The sequence below is a fragment of the Sebastes umbrosus genome, chromosome 6 (assembly GCF_015220745.1).
Source record: "Sebastes umbrosus isolate fSebUmb1 chromosome 6, fSebUmb1.pri, whole genome shotgun sequence".
Lineage (NCBI taxonomy): Eukaryota > Metazoa > Chordata > Actinopteri > Perciformes > Sebastidae > Sebastes > Sebastes umbrosus.
Genome location: NC_051274.1, coordinates 19,987,866 through 19,998,792, shown reverse-complemented (window position 1 = coordinate 19,998,792; position 10,927 = coordinate 19,987,866). Strand labels below are relative to the sequence as shown.

General features: G+C 43.4%; 1 protein-coding gene across 1 annotated transcript; it reads left to right on the top strand.

Annotated features, from left to right (window-relative positions):
• The first annotated feature begins 925 nt into the window (after positions 1–925).
• Positions 926–8,637, top strand: LOC119489376 (kelch repeat and BTB domain-containing protein 12-like). The gene is made up of 10 exons (XM_037771693.1): positions 926–1,115; positions 2,531–2,754; positions 2,898–3,079; positions 4,095–4,227; positions 4,696–4,929; positions 5,026–5,384; positions 5,840–6,113; positions 7,275–7,422; positions 7,508–7,705; positions 7,922–8,637. Exons 2-10 carry the CDS (start codon positions 2,584–2,586, stop codon positions 8,068–8,070), a joined length of 1,848 nt encoding a protein of 615 aa, XP_037627621.1. The 5' UTR covers positions 926–1,115; positions 2,531–2,583; the 3' UTR covers positions 8,071–8,637.
• Positions 8,638–10,927: the final 2,290 nt, after the last annotated feature.

Here is a 10,927-nt window from a genome sequence, read left to right as displayed (position 1 = left end):
CAATCTTTTAAGATGGCGGTCTCTGAAGAAAAATCTTATCAAACCTAATGTGTTTCAGTTTAGGGGTCGAGGAGGACGCAGTTTTTAGAGCCATGCGCCGTAGTTGCTCTCCAAAGACTGCAAGACCCAGGGCATTATGGGAAACACCTGGCCCGCGCCTGATCAAAGAGCTGATTGGCTCTTAGTTTTGACAGCAAAATCCACGTGTTGTAAAAACTAAAAAATATTTAATGCTAGATCATAGGTTATTAGTCTCATGTTGTGCACTGTAGGTTTCATCTGTTAACAAACACATCTTGTGTGGTTGATTATAAGTCTCATAATTATAATAATGAAGTTTATTTAAAAGCATTTATCAAAACGAGTGCTCATTACAATGTGCTTTACAAGGCGGACATAAAAATAATGAAGGACAGAATACAATGCCAGATACACGCACATTTCCACATATATTTACAAACAAATATAATGAATCCCAACGTGGTCTGAAAACTACAAGTAGCCAACAGATCGCATCTAAAAGAGAGAAAACTTTTTCTGTGATTTCTTGTAAAATCAGTGAAGGCTGCTCGAAACGGCTGGAAACTGTCCGACTTCCAGGCTAGGCGCCGTTCATCTCGAAACGAGCCTATTATATCTTGATCTCAGCTCATGATTGGCTCGGGCGTGTGTGTGGGCGGGACCTCAATACCACCATTAACAGAGAGTTGATTCCTGGTAGTGTTTTGTTGAACACAGACTAGTGTTACTTGGTGGGTTTAGCCAAGGTGAAATCCCAACATATGATTTCTTCATCTTCTACATAAAGCGCTTCTAATTCTTGCAGTTTCTAAATGACATCCACACAAACTACAGAGGACTTGCAGACTATTTACCCAGCAGCCACTTATAGAAACCTGAACAGCACCACTAGCACTTGCTGGTCTATTTTAAACCTTTTGACCAGTGAGCATTGCTATTCCCCCTCACTCACAGGCAACAACTAGCACAGAAGAACACAAGACAGACCTGCCAGCAAACAAAAACAGTCTGTGAAGAGTAGTTTAAGATATTAATGCCGATGTCACCTCAATTCAGAAATGTATGAATCCTGGCTCTGGATCAGGACACCACTGGTATGATAGCTGTTTTCTGCATGTTCTTGCTGAAGTCATGCTAATATGCTACTGCCTGTGCACGGAGTGAGATTACCTGCATGTTTTGCACAGTGTCGCTATGGTCTCCATATGTGTGTGAGTTGATGGGCCAGCTGCTCAGGGGTGGCACCAGTTAAAGATACAGGTCGACATGGAGAAGAAAGGCCTCTACCTCTCCTAATCAACCAAACACCATTTCAGAGGCTCTCCTCAGCTGTTTGTCCTCATAGGAGCAACCACATGATGTCACATAATATAGTGACCATAGTGATCAGTGGCAGTAAATGTACCTACTAGAGCGAAACACCCTGCAGTGATTCATTAGCTCAGTTGGGGAAAAAAGGGAAAAAGTGGAACCAAGTGTGCTCTGTACAAGGTCTGTACATAGATCCAGTTCACTGAACTTAATTATATATCTTCAAGCTTCACTTTGGAAACATTTTTCTTTTCATGCAGTATTTCAACCAGGCTGGCAGATTCACATTTTTATTCAAATTACGGCTGTGGTTTGAGCTCAGTTTACAAATCACACAAACATTACAAAGCAGATCTCAAATGGCAACCTTGTGTTTGTCTGTCAGCTTACTATGAGTTTCTTGTTATTTGATATGGTCAGATTATAAACCTCTGATTAAAAGGTTTTTTTCAAAATAAACATATAAAAAAAACATACCATAAATGTATGAATTACAACACATTGTGAAAGATGAAACCAGTGGTTTCCAACCTTTATTTGGCTTGTGACCTCTTACAAGAAAACCGTGTGTATTTGAAGGCACTTTACAATGTTACAGATGTCTATGAGACATTTCCCCTTGAAACTCCTCAAGATGGTTACTGTGTGTGGGATCTGGTGGCATCCAGCGGTGAGGTTGCAGTTTGCAACCAACTGAAAGAAAACATATTAATATTATATTCCATTTCTGCCAATAGATCCCCCTAAATGTTACACACTGTTCCTTTAAATAGCTGTTTGAGGCAACAAAAAAAATGTAATAATCCAATATTTCACAAAAAACAAAATACAAATTTATGCCCCATTAACTATCTCACAACCCCCCAGTTTTGAACCACTGGAAGGGATCCAAACTCCTTGCTACAATTTGCTGCTAATAGCCTATTTCTGCACTTTCACCAGAGTAACATTTTGAGTTTGTGTATGAACTAGGGCTGTCAATCGATTAAAATGGATTTCTTAGGTTTTCTAGTTTCATATGATGCCAGAATCTCCACTCTAAAAACCTCAAGTTGCGTTAATGCGCTAAAGAAATTAGTGGGGTTCAATTGAATTTGTGCTTTATTACTATCACGTTAACTTTGACAGCCCCTGTATGAACCAAACTCCCCCCTCATTTTCTCTCTTATTACGTGTGTTTGACCCTTCTTTGCCACAGGGTCTTCCTCTCTATGCTGACAAAAGTGGGACAGACATCCAGAACAAGAGTCCATGGAGGATCCACTGCTGAGCTCTGCTCAGGCAGAGCATGGCTCACTTCTGCTCAGGCAGCTGGAGAGGATGAGAGCAGCCGAGGAGCTCACTGATGTGGTGCTGCTGGCAGAGGGAGTTCCCTTTGCTTGCCACAAGGTGGTGCTGTCTGCATTCAGCCCTTACTTCCAGGTAAAGATGCCATGCACAGTCACTGAAAGTCATTGTGCTGATATAGGAAAATACAAGATGATGCAACATGTGTTTTGCTGAACTGTTACAAGCAAATCTGTTGACGATGCTATGAGACTGTAATTGTGAATCACTCCGTCCAGGCCATGTTTACATGTGGTCTGAAGGAGACACGGGGAGGAGAGGTACCTCTCAGAGACACACCTGCCCAGAGCCTGGAGCTGCTACTGGACTACATGTACCAAGCTGAACTCCACCTTTCCAACGACAACATCCAGGAAGTGGCTGCTGCTGCCTTCCTGCTCCATGTAGACGGAGCCTTCAGGTGGGATAAGAGATTGGGAAGTGATCATTATTCTAATAAACTAACATCAACAGGACTTGTACAGTCTTCATCCATATTAACCCTCTTCCTACCAACATATTAAAGGAACAGTTTGTAGCATTTCGGGGGATCTATTAGCAGAAATGGAATATAATATTCATAACTATGTTTTCATTAGTGTATAATCACCTGAAACCAAGAATCGTTGTGTTTTTGTTAGCTTAGAATGAGTCCTACATATCTACATAGGGAGTTGGTCCTCTTCACAGAGTCCGCCTTGTTGCTCCTCAATGTTTCTACAGTAGCCCAGAAGGGACAAACCAAACACTGGCTCTAGAGAGCGACTTTCACATTTTTATATTATCTGAAGGCCACCGTAGCTCTCCGACACGCCACAGAATGCAAAACAGTCGTGCCGCCAGCCGCCATCTGACTTCCGTTGCTCTTAAAGTAGTGTTATTATGGTAAGGAAGGCCTCTGAGTGAGGTGAACGGCGTTACCACGGTTTTGCACTCACCAACTCACGTTACGGAAGTCTTGGAAAGGGAGGAGTGAGCATAGTGGTACTCAGTTGGTTGCAACTACACCACTATATGTCGCCAAATCTTATACACTGTACCTTTAACATACAAGGACTATGGAATGGGGTCCCTGGGGACCCCAAGAATATACTACTGTAAGAAACAACCATCATAGCAAAATGTTTAACTTATTTCTTCTCTAAACATCATTATCCCCGCCAGGAATATATTAGTATTTAAAAAAATAATAATAATAATTAAAACAGAAAACAATGATATGAAGTCATTACGAATAATTTGATTGACAAAGTCATGAAAAAAAAATATATATATATATTCAGTATATATATATATATAAAAAAATATACCTCTGGGGTCTGCTGCTACCCCAGCTTTAAAGTACAGTAGCCTAGTGAGATGTGTAGGTAGTAAAGAGGACAGTGACCTAAAGTATGTTTGAAGAAGTACTGACTTGTTGTTACTTACTGCTTCAGGTTGTGTCAGAGCCACATGGAGGCTCGTATGGACCCTTCCAACTGTGTCGGTCTGTACCACTGGGCCAGAAACCTGGGGGCCGCTGGTCTGGCCGACTGCGCTCTGAGATACCTCTGCCAACACTTTGCACAGGTGGGGAATTCATTATTAGCAGTTTCATATATTCTCTCAATTAGAGCCATACATAATTATCCCTGGCTCCATGGTAAAAAAATCTGTTACAGGACCTGGAAAACAATACGGCCTGATTATGATTTATAAACATAAATTCATTTATAATATGTCCATACAGGCCTCTCAGGACTGACTTGCTTTAAAGGCTCAGAACAGACGATCTGTTGCTCCACAAACCAACTAATTTTACCAGCTTTTCACATTCTCTGACTTGTTTTTTAGTTACTTAATGACGCCACTGGGGGGCAGAAATGACTTGCACTTTTCTGCACAGTCAGGCACAGGTGTTTTGGGAATTACAGTATATTTCTTTGGAAGTTTTTATCTTCATCATTCTTTGCTACCATCCGCTACATACTGTTTCTTTTTAACTCTTTTAAGTCATTGCCATTGTTTTCTGCCCCTTTATTATCGTGCTGTCTCTAGGTCTGTGAGGAAGAAGAAGTGCTGGAGCTGGATGCCCAAAGTCTTGGGGATCTGCTGCGTTCAGATGACCTCAACGTATCGCAGGAGGAGGTTGTGCTGGAGCTGGTGCTGCGTTGGGTGGAGAGGCGAAGGGGGGACTCGCAGAGAGAAGCCCAGGCTGTGGAGTTACTCAGGCGGGTCCGGCTGGAACTTGTGGACCCTGGATTCCTCCGTAAAGCCAGGAGGAGAAACCCGGTGAGAGAGGAAAGGGAGGGAAGGGACAAGAAATAGAAGTCTCTTTATACACATTTATCAAAGGATAAGTAGATTGTCTATACATGAATCTTCCAGGTACTGCTGAGGGATGCTGAGTGCTTTGGGATGATTGACGCTGCTCTCCAGACCTCAGGCCTCTGTGAGGCGTCAGCTCCACCTCGGCCGGCCCTCCGTTACGGCATGGAGACCACTGACCTGCTGCTCTGCTTGGGTGGGGTGAATAAGGAGGGAGTCCCTGCCCGCCGTGGAGGACTTGCTGACCTCAGTTTTTGCTTTGCCCCCCACGGTAGAAGGACTTACTACATCCCCTCTCCACTGAGGGGCTGTGGAGGTGTGGGGCAGATCACAGCTGGGGCAGTGACACAAGACAACAACATAGTGGTGGCCATAGAGGCAGAAGACCAACACAGGAGGAAGAGGGTGGATATCTGCAGGTGTGTGTGTGTGTGTGTGTGTGTGTGTGTGTGTGTCTGTGTGTGTGTGTGTGTGTGTGTGTTCTTGTACAGCTATCTTTGTGAGGATGTATTTGAGTTTTAGACCTTCAGAGTGAGGACATTTTTGGAAAGTGAGGACATTTTGGCCGGTCCTCACTTTCGGACAGACCTTCAAAGGCCTTTTTGAGGGTTCAATCTTAGTTTTAAGGTCCAGGTTAGAATTAGGTTTAGGTTAGGGTAAGGGTCAGGGTCAGGCATTTAGTTGTGATGGTTAAGGTTAGGGTAAGGGGTTAGGGATTGTATTATGTTAATGAGTGTCCTCACAAAGATAGAAGTACAGGGCTGTGTGTGTGTGTGTGTGTGTATGTGTGTGTGTGTGTGTGTGTGTGTGTGTGTGTGTGTGTGCGCTCACATATGAGGAAGTTCCAGCTCTAAAATGTCTGTTTATGTTCCAGGTACGATCATTCGGAGGAGAACAGCTGGGTGGAGCTGTGCTCCACAGCGTACAGGGACATGTATGCTTTAGGCGTGTTAGGCGATGCCCTGTATATGATAGGAGGTCAGATGAAAGTGGGTAATCACTACATCATCACAGACAGTGTGGAGAGATGGTCGCTGAAGAGAGGAGGCAGCTGGCTCAGCTTCGCCCCTCTGCCTCTCCCCTTAGCCTGCCACTGCTCCGTCAGCCTGAAGGAGCATCTCTATGTGCTGGGGGGCTGGACACCACAGGTACACAAGCAATACTGTGCATGTCAGTAATAACTGTGCAGTAGATGGGTGTACTGAAGTGTCCTTGAGCAACAGGACACAGGTCTGTTATCAGGTTCTAGGCTAGCCTGTTGACAACCGAAAAAAAGACTTTCTCCACAAGTACTAAAGGGATAGTTCAGGTGTTTTGAAGCGGGGTTTTATGAGGTACTTATCCTTAGTCAGTGTATTACTTACAGTAAATGGCGGTCGGCAGGCCCCCAGCATTGAGAAACAGACAGGATCACCTGCACCGGAGCAAATCAATACAGTGCTGTGGACGGGGACGGCAGAAAAACAAATTTTAGCCACCTATCAGAAAGGCACTTAAAAAAATGAAATACGTTTAAATGTACGTTATAATTAAAATATTTTCCGACAGCGAACTGAACAGAAAGTGAAACGTATCTATACTGTTTTTGTCATCTGAGCCTGCTGGCTTTAGAGAGAGGCTAGATCATTTCACTTTCAGTTCAGTTCCCCATCGGAAAATATACTAAATATAGCGTACACTTGAACACATATTGTTTTTTTGTTTTTTTTTAGGTGAGTCTTTCTTTTAGGTGGCTAAAATGTGTTTTTCTGCCGTCCCCGTCCACAGCAGTACATTGCTTTGCTCCTGTGCTGGTAATACTGTCTGCTTCTCCAAGCTGGGGGCGTGTCGACCATCATCTACTGTAGGTAATACACCTACTATGGATAAGTACCTCATACAACCCCATTTCAAAACATCCCAAACTATCCCTTTAATAAAAGCTCAATTATTTATGTAAATCCAGTGTGCAGATTTGAAAATACTTTGGCACCCTCCAGCAGGGCAGGACTGGGATAATAATTCAAGATGGGAATCTAACATCAGCTGTGTATACTGTAGCTGTTTTGTCAGATACCTTTTCTGTTTAATGTTTATGCCAGTAACATCTCTTTTAATGTTGTTGCTAAACACAAACTGCTTTAAAATATCCCAAATTTGTTATAATCACTCATAAATCCGACACATAGTGGCTATAAAGCAACTCAGTCAGATTGTGAAAGATTGAGTGTAACGTTTGCCTTCTCAGTCCCTCTTCTGCTTCTCATTTTTCACCTCAATTCCTAATATTTGCTTTCCTCCTTCTGTCCAACTCTCTTTTCCTCCCTCAGCACCAGCCAGACGAAGACCCTGACAAACTGAGCAACCGTGTGTTTCAGTTTGAACCCGGCAAGGACCGGTGGATTCAGTGTGCAAGGATGAAGTACTCCAGGTACCGCTGCAGCACGGCCGTCCTCAACGGAGAAATTTACATACTAGGTCAGACTACGAGACTGCAAATGTATTCCTAAGTATTTATTCTATATGAGTCAGTGTGAAGCAAGATGTTGTATGTGTTGCTCAGGGGGTATAGGATGTGATGGAGAGGACTGTGGACAATCACGTCGCTGCCTGAGCTCCGTGGAGATCTATAACCCAGACACAGACACCTGGAGGGCGGGACCGACCCTGCCCACTCCTTTACTCACCCTCCGAACCAACGCCTCCAATATAGGAGCAGTGGAGGGCAAGCTCTACCTCTGTGGATACTACAAGGGGGCCGGTCAGTTAGTGAACGCCTGGAAATTATTTTTAACAGCTTCTTTTGCGTGGTCACTTAGAGAAGTTCTCCCTAGCAAGTTTGACTTCATGGTGAAAAAACAAGGCACTCTTTGGGTCTGCATGAGAGTTAGGGAATGCCAGCTAACTGATGAGGCACTATCTTTGGAAATTAGATTTTGGTCAGCCATAACTTACATAGTTTCTCTCATGACTGCAGGCCGTCATGAGATCATCACCAAGGAGATTTTGGAATTGGATCCTGCAGACAATGTGTGGACGGTGGTGGAGAGACGAGCAGCCGTGCATGACAGCTATGACGTCTGTCTGGTGGCTAACCTCAATCCTCGAGACCTCTTCACACCCTGATTCATCTCCTCCTGACTCCGAGCAACAATGCTTCGGAGCCAGGATGTGTGGGAAATGTGCATCTGCTCTCTTGGACTCGGACATGTATCAACAGCAAGGTTGTGGTCATGGTTAAAAGAAACCAGTGTTGTCTGTTGGGAGGAGGCACACACTTCCTCCACCTTTTCTTCTGACAGACAACAGTCACGGATCACATGACCACAAGACGTTGATTAAAATATTTGGCGTTTTAAAGGAAGAGCTTGCCATTTGGGGGAATATGCGTATTCGCAGGCAAGATGTTTCCCTCTGATTCCAGTGTTTGTGCTAAGCTAAGCTAAGCATCTCCTGGCTCCAGCTTCATATTGAACAGATGACCATGAGAGTGGTACCGATCTTCTCATTTAACTCTCAGCAAGTAGGTGAAAAAACATATTACACAAAATGTCAAACTATTTCTTTAAGCAATTTTTTGTTCCCACATTTGAAACACGTTCTCATCCCAACTCGTCACATACTGACGCTGTCAAGATCTTGCTGTCACTTAACGGTCGCAGTAAACACGTGCTTAATGTTGTGAATTAAACAAAAACACTTGCTTAGATTTAGGCAAAAAAAACCCCACTTAGTTAGGTTTAGGAAAAAACAACATGGTTGCGCTTATAACTTCTAAACAATGTCTGAAAAAGGTAAAAAAAAAAAAAAAAAAAGAAAGTCTGAAAAATTTCTGAAAAAAAAGTCTGAAAAATAAAGTTTGAAAAATGTTAGAAAATAAAGTCTAAACAATGTCTGAAAAAGGTTAAAAAAAAAAAAAAAGTCTGAAAAATGTCCCAAAAGCAGTCTGAAAAATGTCTGAAAAAAAGTCTGAAAAATAAAGTTTGAAAAATGATGGAAAAAAAGACTCTGAAAAATGCCTGAAAAAAAGTCTGAAAAAAGTCTGGAAAAAATGTCTGAAAAGAATGTCTAAAAAAACGTTTGAAAAATGTTGGAAAATAAAGTCTAAACAATGCCTGAAAAAGGTAAAAAACTTTTTGATGTTTCTTTAGGTTTGTGGATTTTAAATAAAACAAATTACTTGAATCTTGCAGTCTTGCCAACCAACATTACTCTCTTTCTCCATGACTTCAAAGTCTCTGCCTCCTCCCAATTTCTTCAAAGTCTTCCAGGATTTATATTGTTGCGGCCGCCCATTCTCTGGTGCTTGCTGTCGTTTCCCCTTTTCCCTGGTGTTTTTTTGGCTGAATTGCTGAGTGACTGGAGGGTTATTCAGTTCACCTGTTGCGCAGGGTGTGTGTGTGGGGGGGACTGGCTCTTAAATGATAGTTGAGAGCAGCTTGGTGAATCTAGTGATCCTAGTGTTGGCTTTTCCTGCTTCAGCCTCCAGGAAGCAGCGGGGCTCCGCAGCGAGTAACGTTATCGCCTCCCGACTGCAGCCGGAGAGAGCAGGGAAGACACCGGCACCCGGTCGGAGGCATTAACGTTTCTCGCTGCGGAGCCCCGTCACTTCACAAGACATGGGAAACCTCTGTTGGTCTGGAGGAGCTGCAGCATTTATTTCTGCACAAACGTCCACCGTTCACTAGATATTCTCAGAGCTAAACTAACTCTTCTGCAGTGTGTAGTGAGCGTGCGTTCACGTCTAGAGGTGGAGCGAGACAGCGAGAACGCGCGCACTGTGTGAGTGAAGGCAAGCAGGTAGGGAGCGGGGACTCCGGCCACACGTGAACGCGCATATGCGAGCGCGCATATGTGTACGCTTAAAAAGTTGCAAACAGTCCCTTTAATTGTTTGTTATTGTAGAGGCATTTGTTCATTATGGAAGTTGCATTTGTTCATTATTATTATTATTATTAAGGAGGCATTTTATTTTTATTATTTTGTGGATGGGAACTGGTTTTCAGTCTTCGGCCTGATTAACTACAGTCTGGGGGGAATCCGTACCGCCACAATGTTTTTCTGAGCTCACAGCATGGCAATGCATCAACAAACATGTCTGACTGAAGCGGTGGATTTAGGGGTGAGTGTCTGACCTGCATGACATTCCTTACATGCCTCCATCATCCCCTGAGTCGTAAAACCCAAAATGATCCCAAATTGAGTGTGACACGTCCGGGATGTTGCTGTGAGAGCCGGTTGTGGAATGAGGATGGTAAATGGACTTGCATTTATATAGCGCTTTTCTAGTCTTCCGACCACTCAAAGCGCTTTACACTACATGTCAGTATTCACCCATTCACACACACATTCATACCATTATGTACATGGACTGTGTATGTGTTGAAACGTCTGTTTCTGTGAAACTGTTTCCCTGTCTGATGTGGAATTGTGTATTATTGTTGTTGATGCTTTTTTAATTTAGTGTTTGTAACTGCAGTTGGACGGAGTCCAGGAAAAATTTCCCCACGGGGACAATAAAGTATATCTTATCTCACACTGATGGCAGAGGCTACTAAGGTGCCAACTTTGCCCATCAGGATCTAATCTAAATACTCATTCACACACCGATGGCTATGCCTTCGAGAGCAATTTGGGGTTAAGTGTCTTGCTCAAGGACACATCGACATGTGAACCGGAGCAGCCGGGGATTGAACCTCCGATTGGTGGACAACCTGCTCTACCATCTCAACAGCTGCCTCCGTTGAATGAACAGCCAATAGGAACGCTCTCTCTCTCTCTCTGAAATAACCTGTGATTGGCCAAAGTCTCCCCTCTCTAGATTTTTTTCTAAAGCCTGAAAACAGAGCCATGAGGAGGTGCAGAAGTCTGGGTTTCTCTCAGAACACTTGAATTACAATATGCTGAAAGGTTATTATGGAATTTTTGCCCAATGATGCCGAAAATATTCTGCCTACTGCAGGTTTAACTCCACCTCCAAATT

What these genes read in the sequence shown, in the direction of transcription:
- LOC119489376 (XM_037771693.1), top strand. Translation starts at nt 2,584, where the DNA reads ATGGAGGATCCACTGCTGAGCTCTGCTCAGGCAGAGCATGGCTCACTT. An exon ending in TGGGGGGCTGGACACCACAG is followed by an intron (nt 6,114 to 7,274) that starts GTACACAAGCAA and finishes TTCCTCCCTCAG; the next exon opens with CACCAGCCAGACGAAGACCC. An exon ending in CGGAGAAATTTACATACTAG is followed by an intron (nt 7,423 to 7,507) that starts GTCAGACTACGA and finishes TGTGTTGCTCAG; the next exon opens with GGGGTATAGGATGTGATGGA.